General features: G+C 50.2%; 1 protein-coding gene across 2 annotated transcripts in view; it reads left to right on the top strand.

Moving 5' to 3' along the window:
* The window catches only part of LOC114217417 (dihydropyrimidinase-related protein 2), a 67,496-nt gene that overhangs the window by 30,500 nt on the left and 15,693 nt on the right, over positions 1-21,303 (top strand). For both annotated transcript variants that reach the window (XM_028114251.2, XM_028114252.2), the window contains exons 4-8: positions 10,275-10,439; positions 12,983-13,044; positions 13,568-13,648; positions 14,166-14,234; positions 19,367-19,487. In XM_028114251.2, coding sequence (XP_027970052.1) covers positions 10,275-10,439; positions 12,983-13,044; positions 13,568-13,648; positions 14,166-14,234; positions 19,367-19,487 — 498 coding nt within the window. The remainder of the gene's footprint in view (positions 1-10,274; positions 10,440-12,982; positions 13,045-13,567; positions 13,649-14,165; positions 14,235-19,366; positions 19,488-21,303) is intronic.

Below are 21,303 nucleotides of genomic sequence, written 5' to 3' on the forward strand. Positions count from 1 at the left end.
AGGGAGGAGTCACTCTCCAGGACTTCACGATGCTCCGAGGAATTCCAGGATCAAAACACTAGCCTGAAGCCAACTTTGTGGTTTTCCCACCAGTGCATGGATAGGAGATGCCATAAACCTGGCTTTTCTTCAGACTCGGAATGCCTGTCTAATTACAGGAAACAGAAACCTCTCCCGCTGTTAGCCGATGATTTCAACATCTCTTGGAGAGATTCTCCATGGATCTGAAGTTTGCAGCTTTGCATTCTAACGAATTTGGCTGGGATTTTCACCTCTGGCTCTCCTTGCCTTCTCCCTGGGCCACGATTTCATCATCCTGCTTTGGGGATGGCACTTCCTCTTGAGGGCCTGTCTTCTTGTGAACATACATGGAGCTGAGACAAAGCTCAGCCTCTCTCTCTGTGCACCTGGGGCTGGGGGGCCTGGGCCCTCTCCAGCTCTGCCGCTGCCCTACCTACATCTCGGATGCTTGGCAAGGCAGCCTTGGTGGGCGTCGTCTTCAGCGTCCTGGGGGAAAGCTGGGGGAAGGATTTGAGGGGGTACCAGAGCTAAGATGGTGGACGTGGCCATTTAATCATGTTCTTGTTAAATTGTCAGTAACTTCTTTGTACAGCTGGTTGGTCTGGTCTCTCGTGTATTACTCAGTTCCCGATTTGGGTCTTGGAAGGTGGCCATTTCTCTGAAACAGAGAAGACAGCATAGCAGAGTGAAAAGAGCTTTGTTTCTTACCCCCTTAAATAGTAAGCAAATAAAATGAAAATACCAGCATCGGCTGGGGTGACATCTTGATGTGTTGCTGGTGGCAGCATGAAGGGGTGACACTTTTGGAATGCAATGTGGTCATCTGTATTAAGAACCCTAGTTCATCCCGGCTCTCGGACCCTCTCCAGAGAAAAGCACCTAGAAGAGGGGAGAGGTATTTGCGTCAATGTGCTCCTGAGAACATTATGTAACACGGGAAAACTGGAAGCAGTCTACAGAGTCAACAGAGGGGGATGGTTCAGAAAGTTATAGGAGATTCCTCCCAAAACAGCTCTTAGAAAAAAATGGAATTATGAAGACTGTAAAGGCAACATGGAATTAAGGAAATGTGAATGTGCCCTGTCATTACCCCCGTATAAAATACATGCACAAGACGGATCTGGAAGATGATAGAGAAAAAGATTCATGGCTACTATTAGGACGGTGGGATTATAGGTACTATTTTTCCTTATATATATATATATATATATATATAAAGTAAAGGCAAGAGTACAGATTTTGGCTTCAGACCTAGGATTAATTCTGGTATTACTGATCTCATGTATCTTTTAGCAACTCTTGAAACTTCCCTGGGACTCAGATTTCCTCATCAGGAAAAAGAGCAATTTCTAAGCATCCTGGATCTGAACCTGCTTCTTGCCACTGATACGTCTTCATGGAGAATCTGCCAGACTTAGACAGACTCCCGGGCACTCAGGAGCGTCATTGCGCACCAACAGTTGAAGGCCTTTAAGCATTCTTGGTGGTTAAACAGTGCTCCCACAGATTTGTTCTCACCATTCATGGTTTGATGGAACCTTCCCCGTGGGCACTACACAGCCCAGGCACATCCTTTCTGAGTGAATTTAGAGCAAACTACCAAGTCCTACCCCAGAGGCTGATTTTGAAGTAAACCCTTCTTGGGGAAGTGGCTTTCTTCTCTTCCTCCCCAACCCCCCTGGTCGACTCTGATGGGCCCTTCCTGGGAACTGGGAAGGCTGAGCCTGTGCTGCCTACAGATGGGCTCTCAGACTCCCCCAGTCTCTCCTCGTCTGCCCTTGCTAAGTCAGGGAGAGGATTCTGCCCATGGTGTGGTTTGTCACTCTGAAAGGATTTACACGTTATAAATGACCCTTTATCGCCACACACAGATTTCATTAGCCTGGCCTTTGATCTTGCGGGCCATGCGCTCGCTAGGCCATGTGCAGGGTTACGCCAGGCCTCAAAGAAAAGGGTTTTACGAGGTGCGGACATTTTGACAAGCTTTTTATCTGACATCCCAAATTGACTGTCACTGGCTCACATTGGCCATTTCCTCCTCTGTCCACTCGGTTAAGGTCATTAGCTGTGCATGTAAGTGAACCTGCAGATGTTTTCGATGTTAGAAAACAGCCTAGGTTTGAAGAGTTGAGGTGAGTGCTATTCATAGACACGCCAAGAAGGTGGCCATTCGTAAAGGCTGTGAAGGAAGGCGGGGGTTAGACTCCAGCTCTGTGAGTTTGTGTCTGCTTGATAACAGGCAAGTCTCACGGCCACAGTTCGTCTGTGATGTCAGCATTGGAAACATGTCTGCCTCCCTAGTGTAAGCATCCAGTGAGGTAAGGCCTGTGCTAGCACTTCGTGAATCGTGGAAAAGCCGTACCCGTGTGAGGTTGATATTCTTGCCATCAAATAAATGCGAACAGCGGTATGAAGTTATATACTTCTGCAGGAGTGGATGTATTTCTCTAATGTGGGGAGCTCTGGTTATGCCGGTGTCAAGTTGTGAAGATGGAGGAAAGCTCAGGATGTCTTTCCGGGATCGTCTTTAGAATCCGAAAGAATGCTGGGTTTGGAAGCTGAGCCTTCTCTGGCCTGCTCCCCACCTCTCCTTTCCCACCCCCAGACTCCAGCTCTAGCTCCTGGACTCCCAGAGTCATCTTCCAGCAGCCTGGAAGGAATGGCAATTTCATTCTGGCAGGCGCAGGCCACAGGAAGGGAAATCGGTGGGCAGGAGGCATGGACGGCAGGTGGGAAGCTCCTGGTGCCCACCCCCAGCTTCTAGATGGGCAGCTCCCTTCACGTGGCAGAAGCCAGCCCGGCAGGTGCCGTAGCCCTGCTCCCAGCTGCTTATCCCAGGATTTGCCTGAGACTGAAGAGAGTCCCAGTCCCCAGATCTGTCACCTGTCAAATGCTGAGCCCAAGATGCACTGAGGAAGATTGCAGGAAGCAGAGGAAGGAGGAGGAAGGAGATCAGGAGGGAGAAAGAGAGGACATGGCTGGGGGCAAGGAGAGCAGAAAAGAGACAAGAGCAAGAAATAAGGGGCCCTGTGCGGGCCAGCTGGAGCAGGGCCTGAGGTTCTGCTGTTCAGATCCCCGGCTCAGGACCGAAATGTCAGACATGTGAGTGGAATTTAATGAAGTCGGACAGAGCTCCTGGGGACGCTGGCATTGAAAACGTTGGGACCAAAGAGGGACCAGGGGACAGTTATTCAGAGAAAAGCAGAGGCAGACATGCAGAGTGCTGTCTGGGAGCTGGGGCGGGCGTGGGCAGCAAGGATGCAGCGGAGGGCGGTGGTGGTCCCCAGGAGATGGGAAGAATTGAGAGCTCGTTCGGGGGTGTCGGCGCGCTACAGCCAAGGGTGCAGTGGGCCGAGAGTGAATGAGAGGTGACAAAGTGGGACATCAACAGCATTCAGCTTTTTGCAGAGTTTGGTGAGAAGGGCCGGGTGGGGGTAGCCTGAGGATGGAGCAACATCACTTCCTCCATGCACTCTTGAATGTCTTTTTTTTTTTTCCCCCCCAAACTAGATTTTCAACATTTTAAGGGTATGGTTTGTATCTTCTACCTCTTTGTTTTCCTCCGAAGCTGGCTGATCATCAGATCACGTCAGAGGTTGTTTGCTTGTTTTATAAATACATTTTACTGGATTTCGCTTCAGCCCTTATTCCCTCCAGATTCTGGCTTAATGATTCTAGCAGTGATCACTGGATGCTGAACAATTACTCCTGGCTCAGTTTGCTTTGTATGACTGTACTTGTTTAGCTTTAGAAGCAAGATTACATTAAAGGAAGTTTGGCAAAGAGAGAAATGGGGGGATTACCCTGGTGCCTCCAAGGTTGAGCAGTTAGGAGCCTGAGTTAATATCCCTGGACTTGTTGGGCTAATTATACAGTTTTCTGTTTATTGAATTAATTGAGCTACATGCTGTAGTTATAAAATATAAAGGGATAAGGCTCCATTTCACGTCTCAGTGATCCAGCCCTCCCCACTCTTCTTAAGAGTAGAGGCTCTGGAGTCAGACTTCCTGGGCTCGCATTCCACCTCTGCTGGTCAGCCGTTGTACCGGCTGTGGCCACATTATTGACCACCTCCCAGAGTTCTCCCAAGGGCCTTGCTTGGCCGAGGCACAGGGGGTATGAACGTTGCACACCTTCTGTATGCATCTCTGCATTTTAAGGAATATGAGCGGGTTACTTAACCCCACCGTTCTTAGCTTCTCCACCTGAAAACTGGGACCCCCACCGGCTCCAACCTTAGTGGGCCAATGTAAGGATTAAACGAGGTAATCCACGAAAGTTGCATGAAATCGCATCAGGCATAGGAAGTATTCGATAAGGATTATTTTTACCGTTCCTCCCATTTTGAAGCGTGTGAATTACACTTATGTTAAAGGTAGTCACTGTGGTGAGTCCCCTTGCCAGCATTCAGGAAGGCTGGGATTTCACAACCAGCCTCAGTGAGTCTATATGGCAGACGGACAGGAAAGCTGTCTGCTCCAAGAGCTTTCCCAGGGAGTGCTAGGGATCCATGGATCGGAGTGTTCATTCACAGAGCCCCATGGCTGGGCCCCTTGGAGGAAGAGGTTCCTCAGTGCTCTGGTCCTAGAGTCAGCCAAGGACCTTTCTTGCCAGAGGCATGTGTGACGTTTGATCTGTCCTCTGCTTATTAAGCACCTTCTGTATGCCAGCCCTCTGCTTGCTGCTCTGGGGGACACAGGGAAGACGATGTGCTCATACTGGAATAGCACTTTGTTGTTAACTAACACCACCTCACTGAGCACTCACAAAGGTGCTGGGAGATGATACTGCCACCGGTTTGTAGATGAGCACGTCAGGCACAAACATTCCAGGTAGTTCCAGCTCTTTGGAAAATGCTTCTTGGCATTGCTGGAGAAGCAGTATGTTTGTGCAAGGCAGGTAGGGAGCCCTGTAAGTGTGTACTTTAGAGGCAGCTGAAATACTTCCTGAAGGGGTTTATGTGTGGTAGTTTTCCTTACAAAGGAGTGTCACTGTCTCCCTCCTGGTGTTTATTGAGCACGGCTCCGTAGCAGGCATCTTCTAGGGAGTTCTCATGCCAACTCATTTACACCTCACTGGAACCCTGTGGGTTAGGTACTGGTGTTCGCTCCACTTCTCCACCACTGCCTCTCCGGCGATCCCTTATGTTCCCAAGGACAGGTGCTTTCTCTTCCCTTTCTGCTTTTTTCCCAGAACAAAACCATGTTATTCTAACTGGCAGGCCGGGGGTGGGGGGTGGGGGGTGCGGCTCCCGGAGGCTCTTATCTCTCCACCAACAAAAGCCACTCTCTGCTGAATAGGTCACCCAGCATCTTGCTGAGTAGGTAGCAGCTGGATGCCCCATGGATGAACCATTGTCTCCCTGATGGTTTGCTTTTAATTCAAGTCCACTGATTCCATCTAGGTCGAGAATGGGAGAGGCAGACTGGGAGAGGCAGACGCACAGATAGCTAGCTAAGTGCAGGGACTAGAGAATGAGGCAGCAACGGTTCTGGAAGGGGAGGCAGGAGATGGGCAATTCTGATAGAGTAAATGCCGCAGGGAGTGCGGGGTGGTGTGTGTACTAAATGGAGTTTCTGGAACTACTGCCCTCCGTGCAACCATGTGTGAGACTTCAGAGGGGCTGGGGCCAGAGAGGGACCCCGCAGGGCCGTCCCCCTCTTTCTCCTGCTCCACCTGCTTCTCCCCAGCAGACTTTTGGGATGGGGTTCCTGCTCAGCCACCTCAATTCCTGGACAGGGACTGCAGTGATGACTTTTCTGGCACCTCTGTGTTTTCAATAACTCTGGGCCTCTTGAGAGCTGGTCGCAAACACCAACTGCTGGCCTTTTAAAAACTTGGGGTCTTGGATTGTGTCGAGGCGGATGTCCTGGTTGTGATGTCGTGTTAACATGTAGCAAGATGTTACTCCTGGGGGACACTGGGTGGAGAATCTGAGGATCTCTTACAACTGCATGTGAACCTACAGTTACCTCAAAGTAAAAAGTTAAAAACGTAGGGTCTTCTAAATCCTACAAGCTCCAGAGGAGTTCTATATTTGAATTTTCAAGGAGCAACTTATTTTTGCGTCCAGCACCTTGCTAATATCCTATAAATATAAAAATAGGGTACTAAAAGCACTCAGGACAATAAAGAGGAATGGAGGGCTGACCTGCTCCAATGTGGATGAGCGTTGAGAACATGATGCTGAGTGAAAGAAGCCAGACACTGAAGACCACATACTGTGTGATTCCATTTACATGAATGTCCAGACAGGGCAGATCTATGCTAGCAAATCAGTGGTTGCCTGGGACTGGGAGCAGCAAGCTTAGGAGGGAATGGGGAAGGACTGCAGATGGGTATGGGGTTTCGCTTTTGGGTGATGTTCCACAATTAGATTGTGGCTGTGGTTACATGACTCTCTGACTAGCTCAGACACTGTTGAATCGTACAGTGTAAATGGGTGAATTGTGTAGTATGTGAATTCCATTTCAGTAACACTGTTAAAAAAAAATGGGGGTCTTTTGACAGTTTTAAGAGAAGTAATAATAGTTCTTTGGAAGTAGCTGGTATCTTCTAGATGCAGGCATTTCCGGACCCTGGGGTTGTAACTCCTCGATTCAGGCCACTGTCCCGGGGCATGTTCTTGGCTCCCTCATCGACCAGATTCACGGGCCTACCACTGAAACCACAGCATGTTTCCGAGTGTTCATCCCTGGGGAATGAAAACTCGGTGTGTGCCAGACATTTTGCCAGGTGCTTTCATACACGCTTTCTTAAACCTCCGACAGCCCTCACCATGTTTTATGCGTGAAGAAATAGAGTTCCCAAAGAGTATACACAGCCGGGCAGAACTTCAGCAAGAACCAGCTTGCTGACCCCAGGGTCCTTCTCTTCCCTGCCTGGTGGAAGACTGGGTTGATGAGCTTTCTCTCACCTATTACATAAGGGGAAAAAGTCAGCTGCACGGCAGGAGCCAGGCTCTTGCAGGGACAGATAAGCTTAGGAAAATCACCAGAGGAAAGGCCTGCAAGTTCTGGGCAAATCCTTTGCAGGCTTGTGTCTTCAGTGGGGAATCTCTTCTCCCTCCGGAAGTGAGGATGACATTCTGCCCTGTTCCCTGGAGCAGCTTGTCCCCGGAGAGCGCTCCTATGGAAAGAGGACTGTGGGAAAACACGAGGAGGCCTTTCGTGGCCACGTTTCTTGAGTGTCATTAATTCTTAGCGGAAACATGTGGATTTCCCTGGAGCCCTCAGCTTTGTCTGCGTCTTGAATTTGCAAGAGTTTGTCACTCTAGGAGCTGTTTTTGGAAATGGAGGGAAGCCATCGTATTACAGCCACAGGGAACCTGATATTTTTTTGTAAGTGATCATGCTGGTGGGTCATACAACAGGACCCTCATGGTAAAATGGGCAGGAGTGAATTCAGGTGGTCGGAGAAGTAAGTGGGAAAAGATTTGCACAGTTAGTGATGTTCAGAGTGGTCCAAGGCAGACATATCGGCTCCAAGAGAGATTATTAAAAATGCAAGTTCTCAGGTTTCAGCGCAGACCTACGGAATCTAAAACCGGGGATGATGTCTAGGAACCTGTGTTTTCATAAGCTCTCAAGAGAATTCTTAAACACACTCAAGTTTGAGTAGCTTAGCACCAGATGACCTTACATATACTTGTGGCAGAGCAGAAAAATCTGGTCACGTTCCCAGGAGAGCACCTCCTTCTGGGCTCCTTCTGTGCAGATCTTGCTGGGAGGAGTGCGAGCTGGAAGGGAGCATTCATTCATTTATCGAAAACGTTTATCGAGCACTTCCTCTTTCCAAGCATTTAATCCCTGTGCTGAGGGAGTTTACGTCCTAGTGGGGAGTCAGATAGCAAATGAGAGGAACGGGGGGGGGGGGGGTCAGAAGGTACTGCAGATGGGGATGCGACACTGGTATAGTGACAAGGAGGCGGGGATGCCAAAGTAAAGAGCCAAGGGAATGGGTTTCCAGAGAGAGAGAGAGAGAGAGAGAGAGAGAGAGAGAACTGCTGGTATGAAGGCCTGGAGGTGGGGAGGAGTCGGGCAGGTCAAGGTATGAGGACTGGGGGCTGATGGTGGTGAGCAGGGCCAGGGGTGGAGAGTACATGGTGGCGTGAGACCCGATCTGCAGGATCAAGGGAGGGGATTTGAATTTGACTCTTAGGGTGGTGGACAGCTGCTGAGGGATTCATCAGCAGAGTGGTGGGACCTGGGGAAAGATTGAAGAAGATCCGTCTGGTTGCTTACGCAGGCTGGTGTGGTGGAATGGGTGATGAAGCCAGGGACATGACTACGGAGATTCTGTGATGGCCACAGAGTCATATTTTCTTCTCCTCTTCCTCTCCGCTCTCCCACTCCCCTTCTTCTTCCCGTGTGTGTGTGTGTGTGTGTGTGTGTGTGTGTGTGTGTGTGTGTGTGTTTTCGGGGGGGAGGACACAATTTAAGAAAATCGGAATTGTTTTGTCAGGGTTTCTATGTTAGCATTTTACAGATGGAACCGACTTGCTTTACAAGTGCACGTCCTCGTTGCTTTCACTAGAGAAATACTCTGATGTGTTACAATACCAGTGGTGCGTGGACCCATTTAGTTACATATACTGTTACTTATTTTAAAAAAGTACATTTCATCAAAAGGAATTTCACCTTAGAGGTCCACATTTTGGAGACCTATAAAACCAAGCTCAGTTTATTGTTCAGCATCTGCAAGATTTGAGCCATTTCAGAAATTTGAGCTCACTAGCGTTCCTGGGCTGGCATTTTCTTAGCTGAGAACTGCTTACCTTGGTGTAGACAACCTAATATTTTATTTAGAAGAATGATTCATTGCTTTAGGTGTCTGGAGTCCTGGGTTTTATCTTCTCTGTTGCGTAAGTTTGGTTTGACCTTGGAAAAGTCTTTTCACTTCATATTTTAGTGCCTCTGTGCAGAAGTTGGGGAGTAATTGTTCTGGCAAACCTCTTGTCATCAGGGTAACTGGGCGAGAGCTCTCTGAGACATAGAGATACAGTACCTCTGCAAAGGCCCTGGGGCAGGAGGGAGCAGGAACTGAAAGACAGCCCACGTGGTTGGAGAGCAGAGTGCAAGGTGGGAGATAATCCAGAGTGATCTTGTAGATTGTAGAGGTCGGCAAGGGCCAAGCTGGGCACTCTTGTGGACCTTGTTGGAGACTCCATTCTTTATCTTTTTTTTTTTTTAAGATTTTATTTATCTGACAGAGAGAGCACGCGAGAGAGCATTTATCTGACAGAGAGAGCACGCGAGAGAGCAGGAACACAAGTAGGGGCAGTGGGAGAGGGAGAAGCAGACTCCCGTTGAGCAGGGAGCCCAATGCAGGGCTCAATCCCAGGACCCCGGGATCATGACCTGAGCCAAAAGCAGACACTTAGCAACTGAGCCACCCAGGTGCCCCTTGATTCTTTATCTTAAGGGCAAGGGGAGACTGTTGGAAGATTTAAATAGGCGAATGACAAAAGATCGATAGATATGCTGATTTGTTCAATCCTCTTAAGAAATGTGTGTGGCAGTTCACATCCCCATTTTAAACCACTCCAGAAACAGGGTGGTGGAGATTAAGCCGCTTACCCTAGCGCACGTTGCTGGTAGGTGGTGGAGCCAGGAGACCAACTCAGGTCAGCCGGAGTCCAAAGTCCCCTGTCCTCCATCTCAGCCTAACTCAGTAACAATATAACAATAACCACCATTTTAAAAGACGCTTTGAACTCTTAAGAAGAAAGATCTCCCTTAAATTACAAAGTGGTATTATGCGGCAGAAATATGAGCGGTGCGGAGAGATTGGATATGCCGGGAACCTTTCAAAGCCCCAGTCTGCGTGGCTGTGGTCCAGCATCTTCAAGTTCCTTGCTGTCTGGTGGGGTGTCTTACTGGCAGCTATCAACAAATGGGAAGGGTTGGCAGCTCCGGCCGGCCATTTGACACTGCCATTGTCCATAAGGACTCGGTGTCCGTGAAATGTGCCCGAGGTACGTGCTTTCAGGGCCTTTTGAGCTGGGCGATCAGATCTGGGCAGTGCGTGTGTGGTTTCACCGGAGTGATCACGCCGTGCCAAGTTTCTGCTTTCTGCTTTCTTCCTCTTGGGGAGTCCGCTGGTTTCAGTGGATTCTTAGAAGCTGGTTACAGAGATCACCATCTTGATTTTGAACCCAAGGAGCCTTGTTCAAGGTTGCAGTGGGAAAACGGCTGCTGACCCATGGCCCTTGAAATTTCTGTTGGTGACGACCAGTGTCTCTTCTTTCCTAGTTGACCATGTCGTGCCCGAGCCCGGGACAAGCCTGCTGGCAGCCTTCGACCAATGGAGGGAATGGGCTGACAGCAAGTCCTGCTGTGACTACTCTCTGCACGTGGACATCACTGAGTGGCATAAGGGCATCCAAGAGGAGATGGAGGCCCTGGTGAAGGACCACGGTAGGTTGTGCTGGCCAAACGGCCCTGGGGATATTCCCAGTTCAGTGCACGAGCCAGCACAGCTCTGTGAAGGAAAGCTCTGTGAATCGCGCTTGCACATCCCTTCTGTGCCTCACCTCCATGCCTGCCAGGAGAGAGGGTCGAACTGCAGCTGGTGCCCATTGGAGGTGACCAAACCCAGTGCAGCAGTAGAAGCTTTCGTGGACATGAGAACCCAAGCCTCACCACGGGGACCGGTTCCTATGTAACAACGGCTCACAGCTTACTGGTTTGAGGGAACTGTACCCAGCCGGGTTGCAGAGTTGAGGCTGAGAATGCTTATCCCAATGAGGATTCTGGGCAGTCATAGGTGGGGGCCGGTGCCCAGGATGCTGAATGGGGGACTCAGGCAAGCTCTTTGTACAAACCCATAAGAACCAGGATAGATTTGACGGTGAGGAGGCTCTGGGACAACCTGAAGAACCTTTCTTCCTTCCTTCCTTCCTTCCTCCTTCCTCATCCCTCCCTTCCTTCCTTCCTTCCTTCCTTCCTTCCTCCCTTTCTTCCTCCCTTTCTTCCTTAAGATTTATTTATTTATTTTTTAAGATTTATTTATTTTAGAGGGAGAGAGAGTAGGAGAGGAGGGGCAGAGGGAGATGGAGAATCTCAAGCAGAGTCCCCACTGAGCACAGAGCCCAAAGTGGCTCGACCCTGAGATCATGACCTGAGCCAAAACCAAGACTCAGACACTTAACCAACTGAGCCACCCAGCTGCTCCGGGTCTTTTTTATTCCATAGGACTATTTTAGGGAGTAGGGTTCCAGAGGTTGGGCCCTGAAAGATTCCTGGGGAGGCTGGAGGAATCTGGACTACCTTAAGGTACCTCCGGGATCGTTTTGTCCACAGGAACCTTGGGAGTTGAGGTGGTATCGCTGAGTCCCATCATCTTCTGGGGTCCTCTTGAGCTTAGCTATAGACTAGACTCCTAGGGTGACATGTTGACCTCATTGGATCTTAACTGTCAGGGAAGCACCTATTGCTTTCAGGTTCTAAGACTTCTGAGCTCAGAAGTACCATGAGTTGTGAGTAAAATAGCAGGAGGGAAATCTCTAGGCATGGGTATGGTAGGTATCCACAGATATGGCAGAAAATGCCCAGAATGAAAGTCTGGAGTCTTATGACGTTGGGGAATTAGTTAAATTTTATGAGTCTGAATTAAAACAAAAACATCTCTCACATGAGGGTTTTGGACTAGATATCCTAAGATTCTGGTACAAAGGTCCCACCTAAAAGAAAACAGGTAACCCTTAACCTTTCTTACTTTTGAGAATACTGAGGCTCAAGGGGGTTTACTTTCCATACTGAAAGTGAATCGACTTCAAATCAGCCAGGAGGGTTACCATAGCAACTGTTGCCTGGCAGGAGAGAAGGCTGGGATGTCCTGAGCCATTGAACCTGGGGCAGCGTCCAGCACCCCCAGGTGGCTTGAATTAAGCTGCAGGGCTAGAAGGTTGTTAGTACAGTTGTTTACCATCGTGATGGATATGGGGCAGGGATGTTTGGTCTGGTGCCTTGGGTGACAAGGACTCTGAAATGCCAGGGTGAGAATTGCGACATCAGCTTGTTTGACCCTTTCTTACTTAAAAAGGTTTCTTAAAAATCAGCTTGGCGTGCAGTCTATTTACCAAAGAAAAGACATTTATTATAGATCTTCATCCACCGAATCTTCTAATTCGTTGTCTTCTTAAAGTCACAACAGTCGAGGGCAACTTTTGTTTTTATTTTTTAATTTTTTAGATTGTGGTAAAATACAGCATAACATAAAATTTACCATCTTAGTCATTTTTAAATGTACAGTTCAGTGACATCAAATACATCTACATTGTTGTGTCATCATCACATCATCCATCCCCAGAACTTTTAATCTTTCCAAACTGAAACACCATACCCATTAAACACGAACCCCCCATCTCCCCATCCCTTACCTCCTCCAGCCCCTGTAACCCCCATTCTACTTTCTGTCTCTATAAGTTTGACATATTAATGGAATCCTACATATCTGTCCTTTAGTGACTGGCATACTTCCCTTAGCATCATGTCCTCAGGGTTCATCCATGTGGCAGGATTTCCTTCCTGCTTAAGGCTGAATAATATTCTGTCGTATGGCTGTATGACATTTCGTGTATCCAGTCCTCTGTCCGTGGACACCCTTGCCCTTTGGCTATTGTGAATAACACTGCTGTGTATTTGGATGGGTATACAATATGGGCAACTTTAAATTTTGATAACCTTAGAGAAGAACTGTCAGGGTACTAAAAAGAACTTTTGCACCCTATTCCCAGTTTTTTTTTTTTTTACACCAATTCTTTATATTTTACCCCATTTGCTTTATCCTTCTTTCTCTTTCTCCACCTCTGTCTCTGTGTCTCTCTCTTGTCCTTCTTCTCTCTGTCTCTCTCTATATACACATATACATTGTATCATACCGTTCTTATTTGCTTCCAGATTATTTGGTTTATTTATTAAAGTCACGTCTCCACCTCTCTATTTTGTCTGTCCACCAGGGGTAAATTCCTTCCTCGTGTATATGGCTTTCAAGGATCGCTTCCAGCTAACTGATTCCCAGGTAAGAAAAGTTGGCTTTTCTGCACAAGCTCACTGGTATTTGGTACATCGGGGCCAATGCTGTTGTCTTGGAAGCTGCCCTTAGCTTCGTGGGAAATGGCTGGTGGATGAGGGCCCTGGCGTAACTTTACCCTTAGGGAGGGTATGACCCCAGTGCCCTGGCCCCCCTGGATTGGTGTTCCACCAGGCTCTGGAGTCAGCCTCGGAGCTGCCTCTGTGGGACAGCATGGCCCAGGGGTGTCCCCAGAGCCTGCTCGGCAAACCTGCTCAGCAAACCTGCTGCAGGCCCGAGTGTCCTCCATGAGCCTCCCCTACTCCACGTCCTTTAGGTTATGCTGCCTCTTGATTCTCGAGTGGTCCTGCTCTGCCCTGGGTGACCAGAAGCCTTGACCTTGGGGCATGTCAAGAGAGCTGGCTTTAGTAGCCACAGGTGCTGTTTCTGACCCTGGTGGCCAGCAGGGGAGTGGCTGTACTCGGGGACGAATGGGGAGATGGACCTCCCTATCTCTGCTCTTCCTCCTCAGATCTATGAAGTCCTGAGCGTGATCCGGGATATCGGTGCGATCGCGCAAGTCCACGCAGAAAACGGTGACATCATTGCAGAGGTACGGCGCTTTCCTCTTCGAGGTGTCTTCATGACCTGCAGGGCGAGAGGTGGGCTCAGCAAAGGGATGCCTCTCTGTAGCTCAGCTGCGAGGAGGAAAAGCAGGGTGACCTGGTGCCCCTGTCCTGTCCTGGGGCATGGGGCTGGTGGCAGTCTCACCAGCAGCGTGGATGTTGGTGACCTGCACCTCCCTGGGTTCCGCGAGATACTCAGCCTGTTCCCTTTCCTCAGAGGAGTCATTTCCCTCGGTGCAGGGACACAGACACTGTGACCCAGGGCTGGGCACATGTGGGCTTTCAGCATCCCGGGGCAAGAGTTGAACTCATGTGGGAGCTCAGGCAGGACTGGGGACAGGGTAGTGAACCCTTCTTCTATTCCCGAGGTCCAGGGATGAGGGCTGGGCGGTCAGGTCAGCAAGGCCGTTTTTATATCTTGCCCGAGTGACTTTTGGGTAAAAGATCTCTAGCCATTTTCAGTCCAGCTCTCCCTGATGGCGTGGCTTTCTTCAAACCTTGCAGGAACAGCAGAGGATCCTGGATCTGGGCATCACGGGCCCCGAGGGACATGTGCTGAGCCGGCCTGAGGAGGTGAACATCTATCAAATGGAGCACGTGATTCGGTGTCCCTTGGGTGCTACTGGTGCCACATAGAGCCCACTTCCTGTCGAGACTGGGGCTTCTCAGGATCTGAATTTGGGCCTTCTGAGAAGTCACAGGTTACTTGTGTGGGTGTCTACGTAGGCAAAGTGAAGTCCTCGCCTGAGCTGTGGAGGACAGCCGTCAGGGTTCTTTAGCCTGGAGTTTCTCCTTCGTGTCTCTGATTCTCCACGCCCTTCTTTGGGCAGATACGGACAGCTTTTTATTAGCATCCTGCAGCGTGGGTTTCGTGGTTCATAACATGGGTGCCTCCAAAATCTCACCATCACCGAGACATAGTCACAGGGATCTAAAAGCTCTTCTAAATTGCTAAAAAGCATAAGAGGAATTGTAAGTTTTTCCATGGTAAGTCTGCGTGGGGTATCAGTCGAGAGTAGCAGACAATCTTCCAGACCCGGGAGGGATCATTGAGATCCGGAGCATAGGCTGAGGGTCACTGTCTTGGATGGTGAGCCTTGTAAGACAGAAGGGAGGTACTCGTATCTTACGTGCTAGGGAGTCTGTTTTTCTAAACTTAGAACCTGTGACCTTTTCGGAAATTGGCTGCTTGATGAAAGGTTCCAGGTCAGACTTTTGAGGGCCTGGCGTCCCTGAGCAAAGAGAATGCTGGAAATGAACAGACTTTTCTCCTTACAGGAAAGAAGTGACAGGCAGAGAAGGGCAGATAAAGTCCTCAAGCAACTGGATGTTGGCTTAACAGTAGGATGTGTCCTGGTGGAAGCAGGGGGAGGGAGATGCTTGATCAGAGGAGTATGAATGGGACCGGTGCCCCCAAAGCACAGAACTTGAGAATGGGGAGGTTCCCTCCGGCTCTGGGAAGTGTTCACTTTAGGAGCCATGGTATAGGGGGCACCCGCTCTCCCTAAGAAGAAAATAGATTCGCAAGGGTTTGAGACCAAAGGTGCCATTAATAAACTTGTCCGGGTTGGGGTGGGAGGGCGGGGTCTTCACAGCCTTTTTCCTCTCACTTCGGGGGAGAAGCGAGGCTGGGAAAAGAGAAGGGGGGGCACTTGGAATGTCCCGTACCCACTGAGGATTTGCACTTCCTGTCTTGCCCTTCGGGCTGCACACACACACACACACACAGACTGACAGAGACAGACAGACAGATCCACAGACACACACGCGCCAGGGCACCTTTGGCACCATCTGTGGCCCCGAGGACGCTCACCTCTCGTCAGTTGAAGGACGGAAGCTATGACATTTTCAGTACTGTCCGGTCTGTCTTTGGGGTGTATGTAGTTCCCCTGACACCATCCAAGCTTCCATGCACACTAGAAAGCCAGCCGGAGGGAGGAGCCAGAGCCAGCACACAGGCGAGGGAGGTTGAAGGTGGCATCTTCTGGCCCCTGTGTTAGAGCTGCATGCTGTCACTGGGGCTGGCGGACAGGGATTTGGGGAGGAGCTTATCGGAGAGAGAGGGCGAGCGTCTCAGTAGCTGATGCTCAGAGTACCTGAGGTTGGCTTTGTACACTAGTGTGTACACAGAACATGCACACACACAAATGTATGCGTGTACGCGTGTGCAGTCATGTACACATGTGTACACGCGCACATTGTAATGCTCGCACTTGCACGTTTGCATGCGTGCATGCTCGTGCGCACACGGACACACACTCGGGAGCCCCAGCTCACGGTAAAGCCAGTGGGCCCTGGTGACCAGGTGATGACACCTGGCTTAGGAAGTTTGCTCTCACCTTCATCCAGTTGTTCCAGCTGTGCAGGTGGGCAAGAATGTGTTGCCCTCTGAGAAAATCCAGTGCCACTTAGCTTGTTTCATGAGGCTACTTATGAGAGCCAAACTCTTGTTGAACTTGTAAGAGCCTTCCTGGGGGCTTGCTTTCCTCTCTCCTGTCTGCCCTGCATCCCCAGACCCCTGCAGGCTTGAACACAGAACGCAAGCCCGGGGTTTACGGAACGGGCAAAAGCTATCAGAGGAGAGTTGCTATTTTGACCACAAAAGTCAAACCCATTGCTCCATGATTAGACACAGGAGGTTTCTCTTGTAGCAGTTGTTGCATGGAGAATTTCGGGGTCCCCAGCCGTGGATTATGAGGCCTTTGGGGGCTGGCAGATCTGGAGTGCTTTAATTTGAGGAGATCTTTGGCTTTTGGGGAGGGTCCTCTTGTCTCACGAAAGGCTGTCTTGGGTGCTTTCTGGGGTCACCTGCTTCTTAGGTGATGCAGAGGCACCTGCTCCCTGTCAGCCCCAATATTGGGTGCTTCCCCTGAGCAGGTGCACCCTTACGACAGCCCCATGAACCGCCAGGCATGAGCCGGCGCCTTCTCCCTCAGTTCCTGGTGGTGATTTTTCTGTCCGTCACAGGGGATCTGTTGTGTGTTAAACCCTCTGTGGACAATAAAGAGAAGAAAGCAGGAACTCGAGCTGGACAGGGCAGTGAGGGAGAGCCCGCCCGTACACCGGCAACAGCAGTTAATAACATAACAAACACATCAGACAGACGGAGGCAGAGTGTCTTCATCTGTCAACGCATCGTGGTGGTGAACTTGGCTTGAGCTGCACAAAACGTGCTCCTGCCCCTCTCTGCTGTTCCCTCCAGCCCGCCGTGTGAGATCGCCAGCAGGGTTCTCCCCAGGTCCCAGCCGGGAAGATTTGAGAGGGAGACACCGCCGGGAACGCAGAAGTCTAGAAACCACCTGTCCGCCAGTGGCGCCCCGCACGTGTGATGCCTGGGCCCTGCTGGGACAGCGAGATGCATGAGGAAGGGCTGGAGGATGAGTTGGAGAGGAAGAGACGGGGGGGAGGTTGTTAGGGAGGGCAGAAAGTGACAGGGGCTCTGGGCCAAAAGACTGGCATCTGGGAAGAAAGTTGGGGACGCGGGGATGAGGGTGAGGGTGAGGGTGACAAAGAATCTCTCCCAGAGAAGGGAACTTTCCAGCTGGGCCTTGTGGGAACTGCAGCTGGGGTATGCAGACAGTGGGGGACTGGGCGTGAAAGGGTGTATTGTGTACAGACACTATTGTGTATTCTGATTCTCTTGTGTACTGACACTGTTGTGTGTTCCTAGACAAGTGGCTTTTCTCTCTGGATCTTGGGGTGCCCGATCTAAAAATCAGCAAGGCTAGATGACCCCCCAAATCCTTGATAACTCTATAATGAGGCAGACAAATTTTTTTTTTTTTAATTTTTGAGCTGTAAAACGAGTTTCATAATATTTTAAGTCGGTATTATTTAAAGCCGTTCACTGTGTGTAAGGGGCATGCACAGGTACGCACAGAAGGGTACTCCTTGTGGATCTTTCCACAGTTCTGGGTGGAACCCAGAGACTTGGGGTTTAAGTGACCTTCTCTTTCCATGAGAGATCCTTGGAGTTAGGCCTGTGCCCTCACCCGGGCGTGTGCTGGGTCCGGGGAGGGGTCACAGCTCACCTCACAGCGGATGAGCGAATCCACACACAGCCCCGGATGCCAGGCCTGCAGGGGCAGGGCCCCCCATAGAACCGGCACTTTCGCTCCATTTACTTCCTCATTAGCCTGATTTCACATTCCAGTTCACCCAGGACAGTCCCAGTTCACACCCATTGCTCCCATGCAGTTATTAATAGTGCCTCTGTTCACTTTCGGAGGTTGGTGTTGGGCCAATTAATTGGGTAGTCATTGGCGCCCCCGGGAAGCCGTGAGGCTTCTAGAGGAGTCCTTTCCATGCTTTCCACTTTGGACTCTTGAAGTGACCGCAGAGATTCAGGCCATCCCTCCACTGTGTTGCTCTGGGCTGGAGACACTTCTATTGTAACTGGAGTCAAGGAGAGGGAGGGCCGATGGCTCAGCTATTCCAGGAATTAAAAACATTTGGATGTTTAATAAGCTTTTTCAAGAGCCATTTGGTTTGCCTTTGAATTTTGAGACCTTTCTCTTCACGTAGTTGATGCCCGAAAGGGCCAACGTGAATGAAGTTGTCTTCGTTTATTAAATTAGATTACCAGTTAATGCAATTATAGAACTTCAGCTCTCTGCCAAGCTCCTGTAGAAACTTGGTTAGCTAAGATAATTCAGTTAGGAACTCAGCTATGTCTTATGAAAAGTAGCAGCTCTGTATGGAACAGCCTCGCTTTAACCATTAACATACAATAAAGTATTTTATTTGCTCAGTAAACATTTTGGGGGGGCGACTGCTGTGTACTACGCTGGGAACTCTTGGGGGTGGGGCACAGGAGATAGAAAAAATCTGAGTCGAACCCAGCCCCTTGCCACCAGGAGTTGAAGAAGCCACACCTTCTGCCAGGATTTGGGGAGGGAGCAGAAAGCCTTTTGAGATCCATCCATTACCATTTCACGTGTTCTGCAGTTGCCCATTCTAACACACATGTATCTATAGGGTATACCTTGATCTCGATAGTCTTACCTGGTCAGGTAGTTAGCAGTAATCACTTGGGGTCTTTGGAATATTATTCGTTGAAGCATCAGGTTTAAAGAATCATATTATTAATTGGAGCAGCTCTCCCATCCTGCACTGAAGATCATACCAGCCCGTGCAACTATGGGTGTGTTTCGCATACCGAGGACCATTGCTTGACACAAATTTGCCTGCTCCATTCCTGGAGCCCTGTGAGGTCGTGTTGTTCCTTGGGTCCCATTTGTGGATGTCGGATAGAAGCCCAGCACAAAAATCTCATCAGTGACTTGGGGGCAATCCCTTTCCGTGCCTGGTGGGTTTTCTCATAGGAGCAAGCGTAAAAATCACCTAGAGCTGTTAAGACCCACATTCTGGGTCCCATCCCCAGAGTTACTGATCTGGGAAGGGCCTGAGAATCTGCGTTTCTTAATCAACTCCGGGCTGATGCTGATGGTGTCGGTCTGCAGGGCACCCTTCCAGCCACTCACAAGGTCTAGGAAGGAATTGCCCCATCATTTCCACCCATCAGTATTGAGTGACCCTGGGAAAGTCCCATCCCTCTCCTGCGGTGCCGCTCAGGGCAGAACCTTGAGGACACGGTGGGGGCCTCTCGTTCCTCTCGGCCTCCCTTGGTGGGTTGAGGGCAAAGACGGACTCGTGGGGTGGGCACAGATTGGCCCCTGTTCTCACGTTCACGTGCTCCTCTGCAGGTCGAGGCCGAAGCCGTGAATCGCTCGATTACCATCGCCAACCAGACCAACTGCCCCCTGTACGTCACCAAGGTGATGAGCAAGAGCGCGGCCGAAGTCATCGCCCAGGCCCGGAAAAAGGGTGAGTGTTGCCTTACCGCTGTCTGACTGCAGGCAGGTTCACAAGGGAGGAAGGCTCCTTTTCCAGACCTGCATGCCAAGTGGGCTGCGTTCATCACGTTCCAGCATTAACCTAATTACCGCCAAGCAAGGCCGGGAGCTCCAGTTTCTCCCGGCTGTTCCATTGCGGCTGCCTCGTCGCTGTCTATTTAAAGCCGCGCACAGCAAAGAGTAGGTGGGCAGGCACGTTTCCTTCCTGCCCCTGCTTCCATAGAGAAGTTGGACTTAATTCGATGCAGTCTTCATAAACTAGGCACATACACAGATGGCGTCAGTCTCCATCGGTCCCAGAATTCTTCTGGGGAACATTCTATTGCAAAATGAGTCCCTGCTCCGTGGCTGGTAGTGATTTCTGCCCAGGTAAGTAAGAGAGTCTTATGGGGGCGTAGGGCAGGGGACTTTGCCCCGGGACTCCTCCTGTCTAGTTCTCCAGTGCTTGAGTCGCTCCCTGTAAGTTATACTGACTTTCGGGGCTGAGGCTGGTCCTCTGTTAGCACTAGGGAGTCTGTTGAGAAGGTTCTTGGAAAGTAATTTACTAAGTACAGCTTCCCCTGCTGCTTCCAAAGCCTGGTCCGTGGCGTACCTTATATGTTATGAATGCGGCAGAACCCTCTTGTCATCTGCCGTTGACTGTGAGTTTGAGTCATCACACTAGCCACGTGTCCTATGCTTGGGAGTCTAGCTCCACGGACAGCCTGATAGTGCGTAGTTTGTGAGGGTGCGCGTCCTGGCCCGATCCCTTCTCTCTTGATTTCTGTCTAGCTTTCTCCTGGACTCTCTCTCACTCTCTCTCTATCCCTTTCTCTTTCTCTGTGAAGAAGGGAGCCCTTTGATCTCTATGCTTCTGTTGCTAGTTCTCCGCGGGATGTGATCTGCCTGGAGGAGGAGGACTGTAGGAGTTTCTCACTGGCGGGTGACTCGTTGTGAGACTGAGAACAGATTGCTCAATGCCCACTGAGTCAGCTTATCCCCAGAGATGATGGCTTCCAGACGGACCCAGCAGCTCCCCTTCCCCGGGCTCTTTGGAGCCCCCCCGGGGGGCCTGTATCTGGAGGCTTTCCCACGCGTGGTTGCTGCCTTCCTATCTTCCTGGACACCTGCCCTCTCCTGGCAGCTAGTAGGAATTGCCTTTTTGAAATAAAGGAACATTTACTGAGGTAACGGCATCTACTCAGAATCAGCGTCGAGTTGTTTTCTAGGAGATGCTGTGGATGATTACTGTTGGTGACCCTCCCTCGCCTGGGCCCTTTGTCACCTGGGCACATGGTTGCTTCAGCTCCAGCCCCCAACACCGATCACAGAACTGCTGCCTGCACAGAGCATGGGGACAGTTGGCTGGTGTCTGAAAAGGGGAAGTTAGCGGGCAGCTTTATTTATTTTAGGAACCATATGTAGCCAGATGATGATAATAAGCAAAGAGTTAAGAGTCTTACGAGGCATGGGGCGTAGGGCATTTTAACATAATTTTAATATAATTAAATGTTCCATTTAACAGAATGGAAAACCCGAGAACCTGCTTTCTGATTCAGACTTTTCACTTGTCCAAATCAGAGGGTGGAGGAGTCAAGTCTCTCACGAGACCCTGGGCCTGGCGGTTGGCGCTAGCCCTGGTCTGGGGCGCAGAGTGCTGGCCTGTGAGCCAGTCTGGCCAGCAGCGCTGGGGCTTCTCCTTCCTGTGCCTCAGTTTCCTTATTTGAAGAGGTAGAGCGGGAGTATGTTACTGTAGAGTCCAGGCCTGCTCTAATACTCTCACTTCAGTGCCTGATGATGTCCCTCTG

The sequence above is a fragment of the Eumetopias jubatus genome, unplaced genomic scaffold (assembly GCF_037043125.1).
Source record: "Eumetopias jubatus isolate StellerSeaLion01/CBP00866 unplaced genomic scaffold, mEumJub1_p1.0 scaffold_2, whole genome shotgun sequence".
Lineage (NCBI taxonomy): Eukaryota > Metazoa > Chordata > Mammalia > Carnivora > Otariidae > Eumetopias > Eumetopias jubatus.